Below are 26,677 nucleotides of genomic sequence, written 5' to 3' on the forward strand. Positions count from 1 at the left end.
TCATGACAAAGTGAACACAGAAATTCAGAAATTTTTGCACATTTATTAAAAAGAAAAACTGAAATATCATATTGACATAAGTATTCAGACCCTTTGCATCAAGACTTTAAATACAGCTCAGGTTCCTCCCATTTCTCTTGATCTTTGCTGAGATGTTTCTAAACCTTGATTGGAGTCCACCTGTGGTAAATTAACTTGATTAGACATGATTTGGACAGGCACACTTGTCTCTATAGATGGTCTCCCAGCTGACAATGCATATTAGAGTAAACAAAAAGCAAAGGAACTGCCTGTGGAGCTCAGGGATGGGATTGTTAAAAGGCACAGATTTTGGGAAGGCTACTAAAAAACCCTGCTGCACTGAAGGTTCCCAAGAACAAAGTGGCCTCCATAATTCTCAAATGGAAGAAGTTTGGTACAACCAGGACTTATGAAACATGAAAGCTGCTTGGAGTTTGCAAAAAGCACCTGAAGGACTCTCTGACTGTAAGAAACAAGATTTTCTTGTCTGATGAAAGTGAGATTGAACTGTTTTGCCTTGTTGTTGGCCTTTCTAACGTCATTTCTGGAGGAAACCAGGCACCGCTCATCAATACAATACCATCCCAACCGTGAAGCATGGTGGTGGGAGCATCATGCTGTGGGGGTGCTTTTCTGAAGCAGGAACTACGAGACTGGTCAGGGTTGAGGGGAAGCTGTATGAAGCCATGTGCAGAGAAAACCTGTTGAAAAACTGTTATGCAGCGCTGAGGACCTCAGACTTGGTCAACGGTTTATCTTCCAACATGACAATGACACTAAGCACACAGCTAAGACAACACAGGAGAGACTTAGAGACAACTCTGTGGATGTCTAGTCTAGTTTTAGACATCAAATTGATCCTTTGCAGTTCTTTGAAGCCAGAATAAAAGTAAAATAGATGAATTGATACTGTGTTATCAGGCTCATTCCTGAACAGCTTCCACCTCCACCCTAAGATTTGTTATATCCTTCTTTGACAGGCTGATAGCATTTTTTGACAGAATAGAACCATACAGATTAAATGCTAAAAACCTTTAACTCCTTATAGTCCTTGCACAGAAACTGGTGTCAGTTTAATCAAATAATTAATTCTTTGTGTGATCTTTTCTTCTCCCCTGCAGCATTTATCCATCTCCAATGGAAACATCCAGGTGGATGCTTCCTTCATGCAGACCCTGTGGAACGTGCATCCCATCTGCTCTGGTAGCAACATAGAAGAAGGTATATGCTATACTGAAACCCCAGAATGCATAATTTCTTCACAGAGTTTTATATATAGAAAGAACTAGAACATAAACAGTATAAATAGAGCAGAAGTTGGCTGTCAGATGAATGAGAATTGGCTGGGCAAAAGTTTCCCTAATTAGTCAAAGAAAGAAAGATGCAAAGTGGAGGCAAAAGCAGCAACAGCAAGGAACATTTTCAACTGCAACATCTGAAGTTTCTCTTCTCCCTCTTCCCCCAGGCTACCTGCTGGGTGGTCATGTCATGCGTCTGTTCCACGGTCATGACGAGGTAGTGGCCATCCCGGGATCAGACCAGAGTGCAGAGCAGCAAAGGTACAAACACAGCAAACTTTGGACAAACTGGGTTACACTGCAGCGTCAGGGGACACACTTTCAGCAGTTATGTAGCACACGGGAGGCTAACTGACCTGCAAGCTAGCCCCCACCTTCCCTCATAAAAATGCCTCTGACTGATGTGACACCTGGCCCTCCTGGGAGCCAAAATGGCTGCTGCATTATTTTTAGCACCAGGTGCCAACACAGCTAAGACCTGCCATAGAAAAATGGCACACATGGGCCTGAAGTGGGTCAGTTCAGCGGGCAAGGCTCGTTCACACTCAGCCATGTGCCAAGAGACGCGTCTTCTTCCTTGGCACAAACACGTACACACTGTGTCTATTTTTAGAACAGAGCCGATATATAGGGGTGGGATTTATTTCCAGCTTTTCTCCTTCTGTTGCCCTTGAAATCCAACAGACGGAGGACGATTCTTAGAGGTCTATAATTTGTCTGAGGCAGATCAAACACACTCCAAGCTGTCAGCGGGGGGCTGATGAAGGATTTCTTTTATCATCAGACCCAGTCACCCATATCACTGATAGACAGTGTAGCTGTGGGTTATCAGGGCGCACATGTCTCCGTTTGAAGGATGTGATGCTGTAGTCGGCAGAGTAAACACAAACCTGAGCTCTGGTGTGTGGTGTGTCTAACATCCACCTGCGTGAAGAATGAGAGTGAAGAGATGCCGTTCTCCTCAGCCGGGGTGAACGACCTTGACAGCATCAGTGGTGTCTCACCATTAAAAGCACCCACACACAGACCACCCACTTGTTCTTTTTGTTTACAGAATTGTCAACTATGAGACGGGTAAAGCGGGGGCCAAGGCCAGGTCCCTATGGAGGCTGGAGCCACTCCGAATCAGGTCCGATCTTTCTTCCTTTTATTCTTTTACTTAGCATTATCCTGTTGTCTTCCTCAATCCTTCTTCTCCTATCCTCACATATGATCTGATTCTGCTCTGCCCTCTCTGCCTCTTTATGCATCCCCTCCCTCCCTTATTTTTTTTCTCTCCTTCCCCACTCTCCCTTTTCGCTTTTAAGTCTTTGATCCTGGCTATTTCACAGCCCCACAGGGATGCAGCCTTTCCATTTTTTCTCTTTTGCTTGTGTCAATCGTGATATTTGTTACATCTTCTCTGTGTTTGACCCTGGTTTTGTTTTGACTTCTCTGAACAGAAACAAATTAGAGAGATGGTTTCTGCTAATTATCCCGCAGCATGGCACAAGAATAAATGACAGCTGGCAGCAATGCTTAGATCAACTAATTAGCAGATATTAGGTTTCCAGAGTTTCTAAAGTGCAGCATTTTCCTCGTGTTTGTTGGTTTTAATGTGTGACATGTGACCTTGACAGCTGGAGCGGGAGCCACATCCGCTGGGGGCAGCCCTTCCGACTGCGGCACCTGACCACAGGTCACTATTTGGCCCTGACGGAGGACAGGGGGTTGGTGCTGCAGGACAGGGAGCGGTCTGACACTGTCGCCACTGCCTTCTGCTTCAGAGCCTCCAAGGTTGGCACAATCACAGATACAAGGGCGCAAAATGTATGCACCTAACACCCTGCTGGTTTTGAAGGTGACCTTTTTCTCATCAAGCACTGCTAGAAAGTGTTTACAAAGGATCTCCTTTATACCTTAACAAATGAACTGCCCACTCCTGCTGGAAAATCACCATTTGGTCAAGGACAATGAAAATTACAAGAACTACTGGAGCAGTGAAAATACCACCAGCATAGAGGTTAATTTAGCTGAACTTACAGGTTCTTACTGAAGACACCAATCAGCCGTACTCTACATAATGGAGTTTTTAGATATGGACAGTGATCTTTAGTTTATTAGTGACCCTTAAAACATGGATTTAAAGCTTGTATCATAAAATATATGTTCCTAACAGAGAGGCTTAATACGAGTTGAACAAAAATACATGATGACTTCATGTACTTGAAGGGGTTGTGAGGCTGACTGAAGGAATAGGATACCCCCCTATGGAGTCTAGACTCTGGTGGTGGTGTTGATGAGGGATGCAGGATCAGATGAGGAGACTTCTGAGAAGCTGGACCGAGACACCAATAATGAAAAGGAGACTGAGAAGTGATGAAGAGATGAGCAGAAGACCTGTGAGGATCTGGACTAGATGCTGATAAACTGAATGGAGGTAGCTTGGGTGGAGGAGGGTTCGTCAAACGAGGTTGTGGCAGAATGTGATTTGCTTAATGAACGCCCATAATCAGCCGATCACCAGAGAGGGAAGAGAGACTGAAGGAAGAAGGGAGAAAAATAAACGAGTGGGGACAAATTATTGGGTAATGAATGCTTGAACTTTTGCTAAGCTCCATTTCAGAGTCATAGGTAGAGCCATAAACAGAATCTGAAACACTCCTGTCATACGCAGGGGGGGAATTTGGATATACAGATACCCTTTTAGAGTGATTAGGGAGAAATATAAATATGACAGAAATTGAACTGAAATACACTTTTGTTGTCTGCATCAGCAAGATTAAAAACATTCAACCTTTTTGCCTGATCAAACCCCATTTAAAACAAACAACCCTGGGTGCTAACAGGGGCACATTAATTTGCTATTCAAATATTGTGAGCGCTGGGTGTGAAAATGGTAACTGCATCGGGTGGAATATCAGAAGGACATCTACCCTTTGTGCAGGTGTATGATGGGGCAAAAGACATTAAAAAACAAGTTAGATTATTAACAATAACAAAAACAACAATGAGAATTATATGCATCACTAGGAAATGTAAACAATAAATATTAGCAAATATTAAAAGCAAAACATCTGACATTTGGAGTGTAACTGATTGTGAACTACAGGTTTAGCTTGTTTTTGTCTGTCCCCCCTGACAGCTCTGACATCTTCATTTTCTCATTTCCTTTGTATAGGAGAAGCTGGAGCAGAGCCCCAAGCGGGACATCGAAGGCATGGGTGTGGCCGAGATTAAATACGGGGACTCACTCTGCTTCATCATGCACGTAGCCACAGGGCTGTGGCTCTCCTACCAGGCGCCCGATGTCAAATCTGCCCGTCTGGGTCCCCTCAAGAGACGAGTGAGCAGGCCTCAGCCCACACATAAACATGGTTCTGTCTTGGGATGATATCATAAGAAAAACAAGCAAATTTAATAGATAAATAATGAAATTCCTTGGAGCGGATAATTACTAAGAGGATAATGAGTTGATTCAGTCAGGATGATTGTCTATTAGTTCGGAATTCTTTCTCCACTAAATATAAACCTTGTCCCTTGGCTGCTGTGGCAGAAGTGATAGATGTTTGTGTGAAGGTGGAGATGTGTCCTGCATGTTAACACAGCCAGATAGCCTGAAGAGTCAGCACCTGCGTTCCAGACATTGTGGCTTGATAAAAGCTGAGGTACGGTGGTTGACTAAGGTTATTCTGCAGCAACAGGCGGAATGATTTCCATAGAAACAGGCTTCCAATTTAAAAATGTATGCAAAACAAATAACAAATATAAACACAGAATTGCACTGTAAATAAATGTAGTTCCAAAGCGAAAAATATAACATTACAAGCAAAAGTGCTTTAAATGACAAAAAGAATGAAAAGTCAGAAATCACTGACTGTATACAAATACCGAAAACCTGTCACAGCAGAACAGATCCTTGTGTCTACGTTTTGCAGAAGCTTATTTGAATGGAAAGTTTGATTACTGTCATGTAAGTTTCCCTTACATTTTCTCTAGCCTTTACTTCTCGACTCAAGCTGTTGCACATAATAATGTGACAGCTTTCACTTTTTAGTGCATCAACTAGCTAATTTAAACCATCTAAAAATGAACACTTAGACAAAAATATGATAAGTAATAGGGATGGGCGTTTGGAAGAAACCTGCCAACTCGAGCATCATTAATGTTAACAATCAATTAACTGATTAATCATTATGTATGTATGTATAAAAACATACATACATGGGCATATGTATAACACAGCGTTTCTGCTAGACATTTTTGTCCTTGGTCAAAATGACCGGCAGTCCTCAAGAATTCCGGCCATTTAGAACAACTACCGGACATTTGCTTTAATATTATTTTGCTGCATTAACAGCAGCAAAATGCATAAATCTGATATTCTGTGGTACATTGATACATACATGTCTGCGCTAAACAGAAAAGAAGACACATTTTTATTTCCAGACCTGACCCAAAACCGAGACAGTAGAAACCAAGCCAACAGTAAACCTGAGTAATTATTATCCTGTTATTACAGACTGGTAGACACGTACACATGATTAAAACCCTAGAAATGACTGCACACAGACTTTCTCTTATTTTTCTTTGTGTAAGTGGTTTCAAAATGAAAGCTGCGAGCTTTTCCTTACACACCCAGTCAGTAACACAACACATGCCCACATTAAACTCAAAAACAACAACACTTAGCTTCACATAACCACCATTAGCCTGTTAGCACATCGGTCGCCATCATAACTTAGCAGCTTAAAACAGCCAAATACCATCCTCCAACGACAACAACGAAGCATTCTAACAGATAAAAAAGGTGCTCTGTTAACTGGACACAACGTTAGAACTCTACATTTCAAATGAAAAATGAGTCTTACCATCAGCTGCTAATATCAGTCCTCATGATGATATAGCTAACTGTAACCTCTGCTAAAGCTGGAAATCCAACCATCCTGGTTTATTTGGAGTAGTCCCAAAAAGACAAAAGCTTCACAGCAGATAGTCCGGTTCAGTCCTCCTCTCATTAACGGCTTTTCCAAGACTACTTCTGCTAAATAGCCAGGATATCCCGAGCCTTAACAACCAGCTACGTACGAGGCGGAGGGACAGAGCCGTCGTTATCAGCTCCAGCGGTCTCTGCTGCTCTGCACGATGTGATTCTGTGTTGACTACAATCCAACTTTATCTGAGGATTGGTTATAGGTAGTTTATCAAAGTCCACTGTTGTGCTTGGTGTAGGCCTCTCTCTCTCTGCTGCTGCATCAGTGTTTCAGCCGCTCAGCTATACAATTTCCTTTGTTTCAGCCTCTTAATTACTCGCAGCGATGACTAACACAAAATCCCTCCATACCGCTGATGATATTAAGCCTTTGGTTAACCAGGAAAACCTCACTTAGATTAAAATTCTGCTTTCCGAGAATTTTCTGGTCAAACTTTTCCAGCAAAGTCCCAGCAGTACTGCGCATGCTCAGAGAGAAGGGTTGGGTTTTACGTCATCGTCCATACATAATTAGCCATGTGCTTGCCGTATGAAGAGGTAACCCCAGCACCGCAGGACAGTAGATGTAGTAAGATCAGGCTACTTTAGTTCATGTTAATGCATTCTCACAACATATCCTCTAGGTTACACAAAATATAATCTGCAAGCATTCAGTATTTACTTATCTGGTCATTGGCATGTTTTCTGCCGACATTTTGACCAGTTATATTTTTATCTGCCGGACTTCCGCCCTTTTTACCAGCCAATGCCGGCTAATGGAAACTCAGATATATTTAACATTTCCCTATATAACAAAAACTGGTAACTAATGAGTGTGTTTCTCAATGATTCTCTAAACTGAAATAGTCCCACACTACGCTTCGCTTCGCTCTCTTCATTTTGCGTTTTGGCAAATTGAGATAATGCATTGCGCTTCTCGAGTACTTCTTCTGTTTGCCCTCTCCCTCTCTCCATAAGTGAAATTGCCCCCTGATGGGTAAGATGTCTCATTGCTTTTGTTAAAACCCACTCACAATGTCATGATGGTAGATATTGTTGTGCAGTGCAGAGTAAGACGTGTTTAATCTCTTTATTAAATGCCAACATCAGATTGACTAAATTCCCTGTGATCGACCAAATTCTTAACGACCAATTAATCGATCATTGATTAATTGTTCCCATTCCTAATAAGTAACCATCACAACAGAGTCTGGGTGTGACAAAAATTTAATTGCTCTGTGTTTAAACTTTATAGTCCAACCTGTGCAAGGTAAATGGACTTTAGCTTGTGTAGTGCTCTTCTAGTCCCCTTGGCCGCTTTATGTGTTTTTTCTTCTGCGGATCATTATCCACATTTACACACTAATGCCAAATGCTGCTGTGTAAATTGTCTACAACAGTAGGAGTGAACATCATATTTGCTTTAACACACCACTGACACAGCACTTGGAGCCTTTTGGGGTTTTTAATGTCTTGCCCAAGTACTCATCAACATGTGACTGCAGAAGCTGGGGATCGAACCCCCAACGTTCCAGTTGAGGGATGACTGATGGACCCATCTCCCAGCTGTTCACATAGGGGAGGCTGTTTCAAAATCTGTAGTGAAGCTAGTTAGTAGAGAGGACTAGGGATGCAGTTCTGCCACTTCCTGGCAATAAATCTTATATCGTTGGAAAGCTTGTCTATTTCTCTTTTTAATGGTGCCACATTTGTAAGGAGCATGCATTTGTAAGATAAGCAGAAGAGCTGAGTATGTGGGTTGCACCCTTGAAAAATTTGCCAGGTCTTCTCTGCTGGTGCCAAACAGCTTATTCTGCTGTTGCTATTGACTTTTGGTAAAAGATATAGTGCCATAAGAATTGTTACAACAAAGAAATAATATACCAAACACAAATTTCCTTACTTTTTGTGCTAAGTTTATATAATTGTGGTTCGACTGTAATGTCAGCCCTAAAAACACACTTGGAATGAGGATAAACAAAGAAAGGCTTTAACTGACATTAGGGGTGTGACGGTACAGACAGATTTCAGTTCCGTACATACCTCGGTTTTGAAGTCACGGTTTGGTAAGTTTTCAGAACCGTAATTGAAGCGAATAAATACATTTTTATTTTATAATTTTTTAAAATTAAATTGTATTAAGATAAATAGGCTGAATACATTACATTTAAATTATTGTTAGTGCTGCAACCTCCTTCCAAAAGTTCTTCAATGATTAACATTAGTAATAAATAAATACATTTTTGAATTACTAGGTTATTTTAATTGATATATTGACATATTTATACCCATTCTTTAAAATTTCCCAGCCAACCTGAACACATCATCATACAACCATGCGTTAGCTTGTTAAGTATGCTAATTATCGTCTATTCTGCCGATTTCAGCACGGACTTCAGCACTGGATTACTTTTTTAACCAATGGGACCTAGTACAAAGGGGACGCATTTTGGTCATTTTGCTAACAAGGGGGACACCATCCCCCCTCATCCCCCCTCAAATTGCCTACTGCCCGTACCGTGAATACACGTACCTATACACCCCTAGCTGACATACTACAGGTCTGTTTGTCTTGCCTCAGACAGAAATTTTCATATCTGCCAATACTGATATTTAACTTGTCAAGCTAATAACTACTGAAACCAGTATATGCCAACTACATTGAGCATCAATAGAGGGAATTCTGCATGTTTTGGCCTCACTCACAGGCAGTTTTAGCACTATCCACATTGATATAAAACAGGTTTTCTGGGTTAGCGTTTCAAGTGACTTGTTTGTGGTATTTGCAGCTCATTTGTAATGCTCTGGAATACCTCTGTCCACCCCTGCACTTATCTTTCCATTAAATAGCTTCCTCTTGCTTTTTTCCTCAATTTTCTCCCTCTTTGTTACCCATAATATCCGATGCCTATGTCTCACACTCTCTCCTTTCTTGTCATCTCAAGGCATGCCTACACGCTGAAGGTCACATGGATGACGGGCTGACCCTGCAGCGCTGTCAACATGAGGAATCCCGCGCTGCACGAATCATCCGCAACACCACGTTACTCTTTAATCGCTTCATAAGGTATGTCAAACATTTCAGCAGCACTGGCATGCAAAAAAGTGACATGATCGCAGAAATTGCCCAATTAAACCACATTAACATCCACAGGCAACTTTAAAGGGCAACCCCCAAAATGTCCTGTTCCTGGTACAAGTTATGTTAGCACCACACTTGTGATTTAAGAGCATGATTAATAGAGATGATAAACCAAAGAGTCCCAAAATACACCATATCCACAAATTAGAGAACATTTTAAAGCCTTGTGGACACTCGCACAGTCCACACGATTGTGATGTAATGTCCCCCCAGATTGTGAGCACGCTCACTGGAGAGTTCAGCTCCAGGGCTGTGAGTTTTGACTGAGTGGGGTGCCAAAGCCACAGACAGCTCACGCAGTGAGCCACTCATGCGTTTCAAAAACAGAAAACATTGCAATGCTGTCATGGCTACACAAGGCCAGCTATGGAAAAAAAAGTCACAGTGCACCTAAGTGGATGCTTCCACTAGCCTTATTTATTATCAAACGGCCTGCTGTCCCCCTGGGTCAGGCTCGGGGCCAATCACGCTGGGAACATGTGAGAGTCTGTCTGCCTCCCACGCGGCTTTAACACACTCACATTGCCTCAGACCCCTCCCACGCTTACGACAGGAGCTATTTTTAGCGCTCCAGCGGAAATCAGCATTTCAGCATGGATGAACCTGTGGGCTAAACATTGTGTTAGTCATCACCACGTCTCCTTAAGTCTGCTCAGCTGCCCCATTAGAGCAACTTCACCAGGAGGAGGCTGCATATGTGATGAATGAGAGTACTTTAAAAACAAACCATGAACACGAGCGTCACCGTTAGAGATGCTGCCTTCCTAAAGAGGCTTTTTTACATGCTTAAGTGTTGACTGTGCTCTCTTTCCCTCTCACAGAGACCTGGATTGTCTGGGTGTTAAGAACAGAGCACTGGTTGCGCTGCCTGTCGAGGAGGTGCTCCAGACCCTCAATGACCTCATTGCATACTTCCAGCTGCCCGATGCTGAGCTGGAGCACGAGGAGAGGCAGATCAAGCTGCGCTCACTCAAGAACCGGCAGAACCTTTTCAAACAAGAAGTGAGTTTTGGCAAGGAAGGAGGCAAATGAAGCATTCTTTGAAAAGAGGGTTTTCATTGACGTCATCTAGACACGACCCGAGTCCTGAACATGGCTGCCTTTGGGAGAGAAATAAACAATAACAGAGATGAATATCTTCTTAAATTAGTGGGGGTTCCTGACATTTATACAGCTAAAAACCAATTCATTAGGTAAACCTGTTCAAGCTCTCTTTCACAAAAATATCAGAGCCAATCACATGGTAGAAACTAATGCATTTTCACATGTGGACATGGTCAACATGATTTGCTGAAGTTCAAATGAGCATCAGAATGCTGAAAAAAAGTTATTTAAGTGACTTGTATCGTGTTTGTTGGTCGTCAAAAAATCGAGACTGATCAGACCATTTTTCTGATCTTCTATTGTCAAATTTTGCTTAGCCCATGTGATTTGTAGCCTCACTTTCCCTTTTTACAGCTGACAGGAGTGTCATCCAGTGTGTTTTCTGCTGCTGTAACTCATCTGCTTCAAAGTTCAACGCGTTGTGCATTCAAAGAGCTCTTCTTGATACATTAGTTGTTTTTTTTTTTTTCTTCCTTTTCTCTTGAACCAGTCTTGTCCTTCTCCTCTGACCTCTGCCATCAAAACGGCATTTATTCCTGGGTAACTGCTGGATATTTTCTGACCTGACCAGAAGAAAGGCTGTTTCGCATATCCATTTCATGGGATTCATTTCACATCCACTTTAGCAACAAGCTCATATTCTGTGTTTGGAAAAGGGAGGAACCTTTGAAAAAACTTTGAAGGTTGATTGATTGAAGGGCGATGAAACTTGACACCGTAGCTGCTATTGTTGTCCACTATCAGTGAAGTCAATTAGTGAAACAAACTCAAGCCAAGGCCACATGGGTGAAGAGCATAAACATGCTCTCTGCAAAGAAAATCTTTCTGTGTGAATCTTTGATCTTCTTATACTAAAGAAATATGGTCCAGTTCTAATAAAACGGCTGCTAGAGATGCATTTGTGCTAATCACTCCACAAGGTGCTGTTGTTTACAGTAAAACTAAACACTGGCCACACCTACTGCCTTCTCCTCACATGACGATGATTAGTCAGGCCATCTTCTGACTGAGCACAACAATTTCAGATTGGCGGTTTGCAACATGAATCTGCACAATGATAGACGTGGAATCTGGCCAATCCATCAGATTTGCAAGGTTATATATTTTCTCTGTTTGGACCATTCTCTATTAACCAAGTGATGGCTGTAAGTGAAAATCTCAGTTGATCAGCAGTTTGTGAAATAGTCGGACCAGCATAGGCAACATCCATGGTACGTTCAAAAAATCCCCTTTCTTCTCCATTCTGATGCTTGCTTTGAACTTCAGCAGATTATCTTGACCATTTCTATGTGTTTAAATGTATTGATTTCTGCCATGTGATTGGCTGATTAGAAATTTATATAAATGAGCAGTTGAACAGGTTTACCTGATGAAGTGGTTGGTGAGTGTATGTACAATGCCTATAAAAGGTATTCATCTCCTTCATGTTTTACCTTTAAAGTAACTGACCCAATTAAATGGAGGCCCAGCCAGTTGGTGCTAGTAGTCTCACAGTTAATGAAATGAGGATCATCTGAGTGCAGTGAATGTGTCTCAAGTGACTGTAGTGTAAAGACACATGTGGCTAGAAGGTCCGGTCACTGGTTAATCAGTATTCCTGCCTACCATTACCCCATGAAGACAAAAGACTCCAAGCAACTCAGAGAAAAGGTTATTGAGAAGTGTAAGTCAGGAGATGGATGCTAAAAAAAATCCAAGGCACTGAACGTCCTCTGGGGTCCAGTAAAATCTATCATGAAGAAATGGAAGGGATTTGGCACATGAATAAATCTACCTAGATCAGGTCATCCTCACAAACTGAGTGACCTGCAAGAAGGAGACGAGTGAGAGACACCAAGACACCTGTGACTACTCTGAAGGAGTTACAAGCTTCAGCAGCTGAGATGGGAGAGAGTCTGCATACAACTGTTGCCCAGGTTCTTCAACAGTCAAAGCTTTATGGGAGAGTGGCAAAGAGAAAGACACTGTTGAAAAAAACTCAACTAGAGTTTGCCAGAAGGCATGTGGGAGACTCCGTGGCCAAGAAAGTTCTTTGGTCCCATGAGACCCAACTGGTGCTTTTTGGCCACCAGACAAAATTGATTTATATAATCAATGAAAGATAAAACGTCCAAGGGTGAGAATACTTTTTACAGGCACTATACCTGATTGTTAAGCCAGGTAAGTATTGTATAATTTCTGAAACAGGTAAAAGCATGGTGATCTACCCAGTTACTAGAGATCCTTATTTGTCAAAAAAAAGAGACAAATTTAGACTCATACATGGTGCGCGCCTTAAACCAGTCAACCATCAGCGCGCCCTGTGTCAGATGTTTTTTTGTGTTTCTGCTTTATTCTGTCTCAATGCTGATGCTACCTCTCAGTATCAGCAGCCTTTCTGCTACTTATTTAGTGTAACCACAGTGACTTCACCCTAACGTGACATTATGAGCAAACCCTCCATAACATGAAGAGCTATTCTGCATTGCAGCAAAATGAAAAGTCCCTCTACCTATCAGATTTTGACGTGTGATTGAGGCAATCTTAGTAAGTGACTTCCCATACAATAGTGCAGAGAGCTCAACTGCTCAAGACAAAGTGTGTTAAAGGAACTGATTCTTTGTGGTGTGTTTTAATACCATCTTGTATTCGGAGGCACTGCCTTCAGAGGCGTCAGCAGTTTGGTGTTATAAGTTTTCGAGGCTGGCACCAGTGCACTGAAGCTTTCTGCTAAGCCTCTAGGACCTAAATTGCTTTCATCAATAACAAAATGTCAGCCAGCTCATTGAGTGGGTCTATGATGTGAACTATTAAAACTCCCCTTTGCTCCAACAGGATACAGCATTCATGCAACCAACATACATGGGTCCAGATTAACTTGTTAGAACATAAGAAGACAATTTGCTGTCAAACTATGCATATTTCAGCTATTAATCTTTCATTTTATTTACCTGACTTTCTATGATAATATACCTGAACAGCTCGTTTCTGTCCCAACCCTAATATGGTTTCGTGTGGAAGGTCAATTTGTCACTACAGGCAGCTGACTCAGGAGTTCCCCCAGCATTATAAATCATCAGCAATTTCCATTTTGTCTTTCTCTGCTCTCTATTTAGCATATCTGATCACCATAGAAATTCCTCTGTAGTATAAATCACCATGACACAACCACTACAGGGCTGCGCTCAGGACGTCACCTGAGTGAATACCACAGAAAGGGTTAACTAGATTAAGCTGTCATGCTAAACTGAGCTTAATGCAACAAGCATTTTATTCATTAGTGACACTGTTGTTTATTTTTCAGGGCATGCTGACCCTGGTTTCAAACTGTATTGACCGTTTGAACGTTTACAACAGTGCTGCACATTTTGGAGAATGTGCAGGGGCAGAGGCCGGAGCAGCCTGGAAAGACATCCTCAACCTGCTGTATGAGTTGTTGGGTAAGGCGCTGAACCAACTCACACAAACTCATGCAACCTAGTACAGTACACTTCAGCCTTAAGTCCAGTTCCATTTAGTAAGTGTGAACACAAAGGTACCATACTCAAATACCATACCTGAGTCTGCATGAGGCCTGAGGTGGTCTCGGGCACATTTCATTTGTACTCAGGCATATTACATGGAAGATATGAACGCAGCTTGGCCCGTGTATGGGGTAGTACTAAGGTTAATTCTGAACATCGCTTGTCTTTTCAAAAATCATCGTATCTGAGCAGGATTTCATCCTCTGAGCAGCACAGTAGGTGTTGAAGTAGGACAGGTAGTGGTTGGTTTCTTAATAATAGTTAATAATTAAACATTCATGGTGGCCTGCAGGATGTAGCGCAAACAAATGTCAACCTGAGTCCATTGCAACGTTTGTCTTTTTTTTTTTCTTCATTTAGGCAGATTTTTAAACCAGCTACCTGCATTATGCCACCTACTGTTTTGCGTATGTACAGTACATATGCAAGTGAGAGGGGAAAGGAAAGGGGGGTTGCAATCATGCAGTCATGCCTGGGTATGCCACAAAACAATCATGCATATATTTCATATTCATCTGGAAAACCTCCCATACAAAGCATTTGGGAAGGGAAGGACTTTTGAAAATTTCTTAGAAAGTGATTGGACACACATTTTGTCACATTCATGATGGGCCAATCAGAGTGTCAAGACAAAATTAGGTAGTAGACATGGCAGTGTGGTTGGGTCTCTTCTCAGACTTGGAACAACAGCTTGGTGCTTTGCAAGATGATTTTGCCTGATGACAGACATGGAATCTGGTTAATCCATCTACTTTGCAAGGTTACTCCTAACAGCACTGCAAAGCAAACTGTATATCTATGCACCTCTGTAGTTTGTGTGTGTTTATAGAAGCTTTGTGCAGTCATCTGGGGAAAATTGGACCCTTTCTATGCAAATCAGTCTTAATTGCAAAAGGCATCTTATTGACAAACAGCTGTGCTAACAGCCAAAACTTGAAATGCCCATCTGTGTGAAACAAGGTTGTAAATGCCCTGCAGTGTTGATCAGAAATCAATCAATCCACTATGTGTTCTGCAGTTGTAGATAATAGCAGGTGTATGCCTACACCTATGGGCCATATAGAGTCACTGACAAACCTAGTGAGTATGTCTAGTCTGTGAGAGGAAGCAGAATTACAGAATCTACACATGCATAGAAAAGAACATGCAAATTCCTCAATGAAAGGCCCTGTCCAACCAGGATTCAAACCAGGAAATGTCTTTCCATGAGGTGACAGCGCCAACCACTTAAGCTGTGTGCAGCCTACTCAAACTTTCCAGTGATCAGGAAAATAACTGACCACTCTATGACTTAATAGGAATGAATTAAAGTCTGTGAATATCGTTTTTGTCTTACTATCATTATTTTAATCAAGGCTTGAATCAGTTCAGACTGTCGGTGTCTCACAATCATGTGGAGCTTTTAGGCATGATGACGATGCACGTGCTTTATTCTTTCAGTCGTCCTGATTCTCCACTTAGGGTTAAAACTTTAAACGATGGAACTTATGTCACATTGTTCATTGTAGCTAATTTTTCTTTGGGCTAATTGGGCTCTGACAGCATAAGAGCAGATAGCTTTTCTCCACATTCAGATGCAAAGTAAGGAGGACAACTTCTAGGGTGTGATTTTGTCTGATTATTATTACACTTTATGCTTTGTTGATCAGACCATAAGACGGAGCAGAAAGTGGGAGCAAATGATGCCATTTTTAGAGCTATTAGCATCCATTTTTGGCAAATCAGGCCCAGCTCTGCAAGAATTCAGACAGCTTAACATGTGCACACAGACACACAATAGAAAACCCCGTTTACACACACACATTGTTTGGAAAAGGCTCAGTGGCATGTGGCCACTGCTTACAAAAGAGTTTTCAGTTTTTGTGAAGTGCTTCCAGTGCATCAGCCCAATGGGATCAGTTGACTGTTCCCCCACACACGGACGCACACGCAGCATTTTGGGTGTTTCCTGTTCGCCAGATGGCTGTTTTTAGGGCATGTGTCCGCCAGATCTCATCACTGTGCTGTTTTTTTACTTTAGCTGTGCATATTGTTTACTGTCCCTATAACAGAATGTCATCAGTCCTGCTTTAGCAATATCACTTTAACCTTTCGCTCTGCTTGCATATGCTCTGTCAGAAATGGATGTATCTCACTGAGAGGATCTGCCATGAAGAATATGTGCTTTTTTAACTCACTCCCTCTGTCAGCAAACCTACTGTCCTCTCCTGCATCATATTTTTTTTTCAAATCATCAGCTGTGATGTAAAAGATGCGAGTCTTTTCTCTCTGTCACAGTTTGGAGAAAACACATTCATAATCAGAGAATGTCTTCAGTCAATATGTGAAGGTTATTTTCCACTCTGCCTTACTGAAGTCCCTCTGCCCTCCAAGTTTCTCCTTCCCACTCATATTTCCACCAATTTTACCTCCTTGCTTATATTAGTCTTCCATACACGTCTTTCATCCCGTTCCCTCCTCCACCCACCTTCTCCAGTGCAGCGCTAAGTGGATTTGGGTTACCTCCCTTTTTTCTTCCCTTTCTTTTCTGTGTTATTTGACCCTGCCTGTCTTTCTAGGACATATGTGGGCGTGTTTGTCCGTATGTGTTTGTCTTTTCTCATCAGCTCCTTCCATCTTAGGCATCTTCTGAATTATATGTATCATGGTGTCCAAGCACAACCTTTCCTTCCTCCACTCTAGGTGTATTTGATATTTTGCACTTAAGGAGATTAAGTACACATCTTTAAACACAAACACGTCCTTTTACCTGTGAAATCTGATTCATTGCATTTTTTTTTTTTTTTTTTTTTGCTGTTTTTCTTCAGCTGCATTAATCAGAGGCAACAGAAATAACTGCACACAGTTTTCCAACAACTTAGACTGGCTGGTTAGCAAACTGGAGCGGCTAGAGTCTTCTTCAGGTATGCTCATTATCATTTTCAAGCATTGTGAACCTCCGTCAAAGACATCCAACTCCTTTTAGCCAGTCCTGAACAGTCTGCAATTCATTAAAGATGTAAAAAGACGGCTTAGAATTGTATAACTGCCTCTTTTTTTAATGTACAGTATGGTAAAGACTCCATCAGCAGCACTGAATGTTCCCTGTTGATCTATGCAGGACTGGATGGCTCTTTGACGAGTGTCCTCTACATATAGCTGTCTTTTTTTTTTTTTTTCTTACGATGGGTGTTGACTAATTGATGAGTCTGTGCAGGCATCCTGGAAGTTCTGCACTGCATTTTAATTGAGAGCCCAGAGGCCCTGAACATCATCCAGAGAGGACACATCAAGTCGATCATATCGCTGCTTTACAAGCACGGACGCAACCACAAGGTGAGCAGCTCAGGATACCTGTGCTAATGAGTGAAACTGTCTGGACTGTGATTTTAGATAATGACACATGAGGGCTTTATCATTTTATTCTGTTTGGCATGCAAGCAAATTGGCCGATGATCCCAAGGGTGAACAGTTGACGTGAAAGAAACGTTAAGTAAAAATACAAGGCAATGGGTGGAAACTACAATTTTAAAAAAAAGTTTAAAAATGCACATATTAATCATTTATTTACTCTATTGACATGTTTTTAATGACTACATAGAAACCAAACTTTGATCAAAACCTTTAGCCCCACCCAAAGATGGACACCTCTATACATTAGGACCTGGAAACAAGGGGTACAAATGAGTCTCAGTCACATCTTCTGGGGAATCCCTGCCCAATCTTCTCTGGTGAATATCCAAAGCTCCTCCAGATCTGATGGTCTTCTGACATGGACCTTCATCTTCAGTTAACCCCAAAGATTTTCAATGGGATTCAAGGCAGGGCTTTGTGCAGCCCTTCACTTGTGTCCACGTACGTTTTGGGTCATTGGAAGACAAAGCAACAACCCTGCTTGAGGTTTTTTTTTTTTTTTTTTTTTTTTTCAAAATTATGATTACTTCCACCTTTACGAGGTCAGCAGTTCCAGATGCACTGAAACATCCCCTCAGCATAATCCTCCCACAGCCATGTTTCCCTGTGGGGACAGTGTTCTTTGGGTTATACACCTCCCCCTTCTTTCTCCAAACATAAGCAACGTCTCTTCTCTCTAGTTTGGTCTCATGTGGCCACAGGACACGCTTCCAGTATGCAGAATCTTTCTCCAGGTTGTCCTTAGCATACTTAAGTCAGACTTGAAGGTGTCTCTTAGCTGAATTTTTCTTGGTCTATTCCTTTGCAGGGCTGTAGTGATTGTCTTCTTTGAAACTACAATTCCTGACTTGGCTCAGTCATTCATTCTTGTCAATTGTTATGGGGTTTAGACACATCCTACCTCTGCCAGGCTTGTTCTGTTCTGTGTTGAATTTCTTGATTCTTCTGACTTCAGTTCTTGACACTTGGAAGTGCTGTGATAACAAACCATCTCCTGCTTTGTGAGCAACAATTCTTCTTCTCAAGTTTAAACTAATTTCTTTACTTTTTTCATGATGCTTTTTTGAGTGACAGCTCAAAATCTTACTGAAGTTTTTATACTGTGTGTGAATTAGAAGATAATCCTCAATTTTACAAACTTTGAGCATTAAAAAGTTAAAACTCATTAATGCACAGCAGTGGTTTGTGCAATTGCTCAGCACAAAGGTCAGTTCTAAAGGGGGCTAATAATTTAGAACTTGGTAGTTTTTGGTTTTTGTGGAATAATTTTCTTTCTATGTGCAATGTAAAATAAAATGTAAAATAAGCATCCAAAATAAAACTAGGATGTTTAAAAAGCTGTGATGAAAAGTATTTGCTCTGTTTAACAGCACGAGGGTTAGTAAGAAAGACTTAAGAAAAAGTGATGATGATTGTTCAAGATGACTGTCTAGATGCAGTCAATATATACAGATACATCTCAAAAAATCAGAATATCATAAAAAGGTTCAATATTTTTTGTCACTTAATAAAGAAAGTGAAACCCATATATTATATAGACTCATTACACATAGAGTGAAATATTTCAAGCCTTTATTTCTTGAAATGTTGATGATTATGGCTTACAGATAATGAAAACCCAAAATTCAGTGTCTCAGAAAATTAGATTATTATATAAAATTAATTAAAAAAAAAGGATGTTTTAAACAGAAATGTCAGGCTTCTGAAAAGTATGTTCATTTCTATGCACTCAATACTTGGTTGGGCCTCCTTTTGCATGAATTACTGCATCAATGCGGCGTGGCATGGAGGTGATCAGCCTGTGACACTGCTCAGGTGTAATGGAAGCCCAGGTTGCTTTGATAGCGGCCTTCAGGTCATCTGCATTGTTGGGTCTGGTGTCTCTCTTTGTCCTCTTGACAATACCCCAGAAATTCTCTGTGGGGTTCAGATCAGGTGAGTTTGCTGGCCAATCAAGCACAGTAACACCATGGTCACTGAACCAGCTTTTGGTAACTTTGGCAGTGTGGGCAGGTGCCAAATCCTGCTGGAAAATGAAATCAGCATTTTCATAAAGCTTGTCAGCAGAAGCATGAAGTGCTCTTAAACTTCCTGGTAGATGGCTGCGTTGACTGTGGACTTCAGAAAACACAGTGGACCAACACCAGCAGATGCCATGACAGCCCAAATCATCACTGACTGTGGAAACTTCACACTGGACTTCAAGCAACATGGATTCTGTGCCTCTCCACTCTTCCTCCAGACTCTGGGACCTTTATTTCCAAACGACATACAAAATTGACTTTCATCTGAAAAGAGGACTTTGGACCACTGAGCAACAGTCCAGTTCTTTTTCTCCACAGCCCAGGTAAGATGCTCCTGAAGTTGTCTCTGGTTCAGGAGTGGCTTGACATTTGTAGCCCATGTCTGGGATTTGTCCGTGCATAGTGGCTCTTGATGCGCTGACTCCCGCCTCAGTCCACTCCTTGTGAAGCTCCCCCAAATTCTCAGATGGATTTTGCTTGACAATCCTCTCAAGGCTGCAGTTCTCCCTTATGCTGGTGCAACTTTTCCTACCACACTTTTTCCTTCGAATCAACTTTCTATGAATATTCTTGGATACAGCACTCTGTGAACAACCAGCTTTTTAGCAATGACCTTTTGTGGCTTAAAAAATAAAGGCTTGATATATTTCACTCTATGTGTTATGAGTCTATATAATATATGGGTTTCACTTTCTGAAATGAGAGACAAAAAATATTGAACTTTTTCATGATATTCTAATTTTTTTAGATGTACCTGTAGGTAAAAATGTTTTTAAAGTTAGTCCACATATTGCATAAAGGATAGCAGAGCGATTTATTGAGTTGAGAAAGGGCACATTTTTCAAAATACAAGCCAGTGTTTCCTAACCTTTACCGCTGAGGATCCCCTTATCCTTGCAACTAAGAAGCCATAGCTGTTATGTGCTGAAGCAAGGTACACTTCATAGGCTCTGGTACAAATAAAAAGGGTGCCCTGGTGCAGCACGATTGCTCATACACATGCACAAGTGCAAGCGTGCAACGTGCATTTGACGGATTATCTTTAAGACCCTTCAGCATGACAATCATTTTAAACGATAGCTAAGTGTTAAATCTGGCCTAAGGACTCAAAGTAAGGCACAAAAGAGAGTTACTCTTATGTTGTCTGCATATTTCTCCACTGTGCTGACTCTGTGATAGAGCATGTATCATATTAGGATGTGCTGATGTATCTGTACCCAGAAGTCACCGTTTTTACAGCCAACAAATTTTAATTTGAAAAAATAAATGACAAAAGTCTAAAGAGGACTTAACCCCTAGAGGGGGCTAGAAATAAGAATCAAGCACTAACTTATGCAAACATTGAAGTTTTATCTGCAGGTGCAACACCATCAAAGTTTAAAACATCTAAACCCCATTTAAGCTCAGACTGACCTCGTGCATTTCTGGTGCTAAAGTGGTGGGGTCTCCACTGGCTGCAAGCAGCACCTAGCCAAGAAAAAAAACAGTTTGTGGCATCTGTTTAAAGGAAATTTACACTTTATTTTGATTAAACAAATTACATATAATGTGTTAATAAGTGAGCTGTAGAAGTTGTGGAAGATGGATCTTGTCAGCTTATTTCAGGATAGATTTGCACATCATTTCAACACCAGTTCCCCTTGGGCTTCTTTGTCACAACTTCTTCTGTTTAGCTACTAATTCATCGTGTTTACCTTCTACCAGCACACAAACTGCCGTCTTAGACTGAGGCTTCCTGCGGGTTTGGCTGCACCGTGTCCCTATTGTGAATCAATCAGTGTTACAGTTCGAGCAGATCAGGAGCGGGCAGTCAGCTGGACTGGATCATAAATCAGCCTGAATGTATCATTTAGTATGGAAGCAGGAGGAAAAGGGCCAACCATAAAACATGGCTACGCGAGGCTGTCACCTTTGGCAAAGCTTCCTGCTCCATTTAATTCCACTGCTTTGTTAGGCATCAGAGGGATTTTATTGGACATGTTTTGCCCCCAATAAGCATCTTTGTGTAATTATGTACTAGTTGGATGAAAGGAGTCTGTCCCTAGAGCAGCAACCTGGACACAGATAACAAGTCATTACTGGAAGGTGTGGATTCATTTCCAGGGTTTAATAGGGACAACCAGGTCACTGTGTATACAGTGAAAATATTGAGCTTGTATTTGACAAATTTACCTTGATTTTCCTCCTGTCTCCTCTGCTTTAGATCCTTGATGTGCTCTGCTCGCTGTGTGTGTGCAACGGTGTTGCGGTGAGAACCAATCAGAACCTGATCTGTGATCACCTGCTGCCCAAGAGAGACCTACTGATGCAAACCCAGCTGGTCAATGACGTCCAGAGGTTAGTGGGATAAACAAGCATCAAACCTCTTTTTAATATTATGCATCAATTATATATGTTTTTTTTTTTTACTACATTGTAAAAACAAATTGAAGACGGTCAAATATGTTGAATTTCCACACTGAAATGTCTACATGGATTAAAAAAATGACCTCCCATGTCATACTATAGATACAGTATATATATATATATATATATATACAGTATTTGTATATAAACTCACTGTGTTTGGCTTTGGTCAGAAGATCGTGTTTTTGTTTTATCAGGCTGTTTTGGAGAGAATAATGCGGTATAGGATGTAAACCTGGTATGCTAATTTTCCTGTCCAATTAAAATCTAAACTTGCTCATCTACATACCGCCATGGAGGTTGTAGAGAGTACTGAAAACCTCTGAAAACAGTCTGTTCTCAGGCAAGCACAACTAGATTTTTCTGATCCATCTCACATTCTCCAACATGAGCTTGAACATTGGCCACCTTTAGGCAAAACAAGAGTCCCCAAATGTAAACTCAGCCACTTTAAAAACTTGTTTGTGGCGCGCCAGTAGTCGAGTGGTTAAGGCGCATGTCATATTCGCAGGCGACCCGGGTTCGAATCCGGCCCGTGGCACTATCTCCTGCATGTCTCTCCCCGCTCTCTCCCCTGTTTCCAACTCTATCCACTGTCCTATCGAAAAAAGGCCAAAAATAAATCTTAAGAAAAACTTGTTTGTGCCCACCTCAATTAGGATTTTGAATAATATGTCTTTAGGCTGTCGCTGGATTGTGGAAAAGTATGTATAGTATGTGAGTATGATGATCATGTGGTTGGATCTTTTATTGATGTGCAACTTTGTGTACATGCTTTGTGGGTTATTGTTGCTATTGTTCTATTCTGGCAGCTTATTGTGTGCAGCTTTTGGAGTCTTATACATATTTAAGGGTACAATATAGTGTATCATATCACTGCCCAGAGTGGATTGCACAACACATGTGAATCTGTTTTTTTGTTTTTTTCTTAAAATGTAAAAATCAAGTGTGTTTGTACAACATTCATTTAAAAGTCAATAAAGTTAAACTGACAAGGACAATATGACTCAATGTGTAGGGATCCTTTTAATTCATCCCACTTTGTCTTTGTGAGATTACAGACCATGTCACTTTGCAGCATGGTCTCAAATCAGAGGCATTTTTTTTAAACAATGAAAGATAATAAACTAAAGCTGCAGCAGACGTCATATCTTCTAATTTATGTTTTTAACCTTTAACTTTTAGTGTTGTTTTATTAAAAGAGACTTCTGGTTTGACTGAAGTCTCCTTTCATAAATCTCTTTGGGACATTTTCTCAACTTTTGTGCAGCGATCTATTTTGCTCTGTTTTGTTTAAAGCTATGACCCCTTCAAGGAACCTCCGACATCAGATAGTTTAAAAGCAAATTTAATTATCTGGTCCTAAGGGCAGAGTTTTTCATTACATTTTTAAGGAAAAAATATCACAAATGAATATCAGTGTCTGAAATCTTCCTCTGAGGAATAACTAATGACTTCATGTTTCATTTATCCTCAGTATGAGACCCAACATCTTCCTGGGGGTGAGCGAGGGCTCGGCTCAGTATAAGAAGTGGTACTACGAGCTCATGATCGACCAAGTGGACCACTTTGTGACCAGTGAGCCATCGCACCTGAGGGTGGGCTGGGCCAACACTAAAGGCTACGCTCCCTACCCTGGGGGAGGAGAGGGGTGGGGGGGCAACGGAGTGGGAGACGACCTCTACTCGTTCGGTTTTGATGGACTCCACCTCTGGTCAGGTCAGTCTGAGGAGAAAAAGTCTCTGTGTGCATGTGCTAGCCTGCTGGTGTCATGCTACGCTAATATAATAAAGATGAGTGGTAACCCTGGGCTACAGCCAGGTTGTGTCTAGACAGGATCAGCACCCTGCAGGGACCGTCTCCTTGCCCAGAGTGTGCGTGTCTTTGTGCACATTTCTGTGTTCAATCTTGTGTTTATTAGAGAGGTATTCTGTGCCAGCATCACTCACTGGCTCATATTTCATGATCATGTGTGCATTTGTCTGGCTCAGGTCGTGTCCCACGAGCCGTTGCATCTATGAACCAGCACATTCTGACCTCAGAGGACGTTGTGAGCTGCTGTCTGGACCTGGGAGCTCCCAGCATCTCTTTCAGGATCAACGGACAGCCAGTCCAGGGCATGTTTGAAAACTTCAACACAGACGGGCTCTTCTTCCCGGTCGTCAGCTTCTCTGCGGGGGTCAAGTGAGTGTTGATTTGTTACTCCTCTGTGAGAAAATTCCTCGTTGATGAACGAGCTATGCTGAAAGATGAGACAGAGACACTCCAGCCAGAAGAAATAAGCGTACACGTACGCCTCACGGCTTCACTCACACAAACACTGTCGGCATGAAATCAATCTAATCCACCTTCTCATTCTGCTCCAAATTCATTAATCTTCAAGGCCCTGAGATTGGACACAGGTGAAATAAACGGGCTTTATATTCTGCTCTGTTGCCATGGTGACCACAGATAGTGTGATTGACAAGACTTTAAAATGGAATTTCAAGCTTCAGCAGGTTCTCCATAACTCCATGATTGACTCCGACTTTGTAGAGCAAAGCTGCGTTTTGCATTAACAGCTTTGACTTTCTGAAGCCCAGAGACACTTGACGGCAAGAGTCTGATTTTATTTTTCTCATGTTAGGTCTTTGAAAGTCAAGTCAGACTTCATTCTCTAATGAAATGAATTCTCAAAAAGAAAAACCAGACCTGACAAGGTTTGAGTAGTGGTATGAGACGTGTGAGCAGTAAGTTATTAAAAAAGAAAAAGCTGTTTTCTAAAAGAATCACGGTGAACTCAAAAGTAAAAAAGAAGCATCTTATTATCTTTTAATTTTAATAGAATGTCCACAGTTTTTTTTTTCACTTTTACTGATGTCTGTCATTAGATTAATCCAAATCCAAATGTACTAATTAGGCACTTTTAAAACAGCAAAAGTTGAAGTTTTTTGAACCATAAATCATAGCCACTTACTCCCCCTCTGTTTTGCTGTTCTTTCTTTTTGGTGACTTTTCGAGTACTTTAAAGATTAAATCCACACCAGAAACTCTGTTATTGAACGTTTTCTTTTAATTATTTTTTTTTGTTATCCTTTCTGCCGCTAGCAGCTAATGCTGTCTGTTGTATTATCTATCTGTATCCCACAATGCATTCTGACTGCGCTATCACAACCAATGGCAGGCTGATCTGTCATCACGTCATACTTTGTCAAACTGTGCATACATGTTCCAGAGCAGACAGCCAGAAGAGCTTAAAATGGAGAGAAAGAGACACAGAGAGGCTGTGATGTGTCCCTCTGTGCCACTGCAGACAGGAACTGCTTTAATGTTGGCACAAAAGTAGCTTGTACAAACAATTGCAAGGAATTTTGTCACAGAATGATTATTTTGAACTTTTGGTCCCCTGGAGATGGGAGAACAAGTTTTTGCAAAAAATCTTTGTCTTTATAGTCTCATAACTTTTTAAAAAATCAAGTGACATTACTACAGCAGACATATTCTTAAAGCCCAGGTCGTCCTGAAAAAAGGATGTTTAGAGCTTGACTGTGTGCACCACAGGGTTGATTTTTTTACAAGCTTTTTAAGACAAGACAAAATGGTTAAAAAATTGCTTAGGGCTCAGAGGGTTACAGTGTTTTTTAAATTATTCATTAAAAAAACAACTGTTTTGATGCAACAGGAATATTTTGGTATTTGTGGAGTTGACTTGTGACAGGTACTTGTAATAGTAGTGGCATTAGTCTCCAGACTTGTCACTGTGCGTTGCCCCTTTAAGCATGACATGCTTGGAGGCTAGGCTATACAGATGGCTATAGATGGGTATAGTTGTTTTGTGAATTTAAGGTAGAAATTGACCAAAACACAATGTCAGCTCAATTGTACACTCTATTGACAATTTTTGAAGCGTTTAATTTTTAACCCAGAAAGCCTCTATCAGCTATGTGCTCCTCCACCTCAGCTTGGGTCTGCAAACTTCCTGAGAAATAACATCAACAAACAAAGCTAAAACAGTGGAGTTACCTGTTGGTACAGGTGTGTAAGCTATCAGCCCACAAACAGAGGGCTGCTGCTATCACAAGTGGGACTTATCAGCAATTCGTCAGGACTTTTCAGATCAGAGGATACCCACATACGCCTGCAGGCTGCATCACTCCCCATTCTGAGTTCCCTGACTTTCTGGGCGCTGGTGTTTTATGGACCTTCTTCAACTTTCTGAAGATAGCCTGCAGACCCAAACAGCTGATCAGATGCACTAAGGCGGAAGAGCATTTAGCTAGTAGCCAGAGATTCCTTGGAAATTGTGCTAAACACAGAGACTTTCCAGGTGAAAAATAAAAAACTTTAAAAAATTGGGTAGAGCATTCAATTGAGTTGACATTTTCTTTTGACCCATTTTACATAAAACTTGTTCAATTATGCAGAACAGCTGTATGTAGCTTCTTCACAAGGCATGTCATGCTAAAAGGGGCGAAGCACAATGCAAGCTTATGTCACTACTGTTACCAAGTCCCTTATACAACCCAACTTAAAAAACACAAAATATCCTTTTAATAGCTAGAACATATAAAGAGCTAATGGCACCTGTAGCCTTCCATATATTTTTCTTCCTTTGATTTATAATCAAGTTTCAAAGCAGTTTCATCTAAAATGCAGCTGCTGTAAGTGGTTGCGCAGATAAGAGTCCTCCTGTAATACAGATGCTTCTTTCTACTTCTAAGACTTGAACATAAAATATACCACTTATTATATGTTGTTATGCCATTGATTTTAATCATACAGTGTCCACTAAACTAAATGAACATGCACTACAGTTATAAGCTCTCCTTCAAGAATTATCTGCAGTTTCCATCCAG

The 26,677-nt window shown here is 41.2% G+C and overlaps 1 protein-coding gene across 1 annotated transcript in view; it reads left to right on the top strand.

The window, feature by feature from the left end:
- Positions 1-26,677, top strand: part of LOC121526088 (ryanodine receptor 3-like) — a 140,330-nt gene that overhangs the window by 19,030 nt on the left and 94,623 nt on the right. Inside the window, 13 exon segments of the mRNA XM_041812420.1 lie at positions 1,143-1,242; positions 1,487-1,580; positions 2,374-2,448; positions 2,939-3,095; positions 4,480-4,644; positions 9,216-9,337; positions 10,234-10,414; positions 13,800-13,935; positions 16,827-16,922; positions 17,216-17,334; positions 21,640-21,773; positions 23,320-23,561; positions 23,834-24,026. Of these exon segments, the coding sequence (XP_041668354.1) occupies positions 1,143-1,242; positions 1,487-1,580; positions 2,374-2,448; positions 2,939-3,095; positions 4,480-4,644; positions 9,216-9,337; positions 10,234-10,414; positions 13,800-13,935; positions 16,827-16,922; positions 17,216-17,334; positions 21,640-21,773; positions 23,320-23,561; positions 23,834-24,026 (1,814 nt within the window).

Source organism: Cheilinus undulatus, linkage group 18, assembly GCF_018320785.1.
Source record: "Cheilinus undulatus linkage group 18, ASM1832078v1, whole genome shotgun sequence".
Taxonomy (NCBI): domain Eukaryota; kingdom Metazoa; phylum Chordata; class Actinopteri; order Labriformes; family Labridae; genus Cheilinus; species Cheilinus undulatus.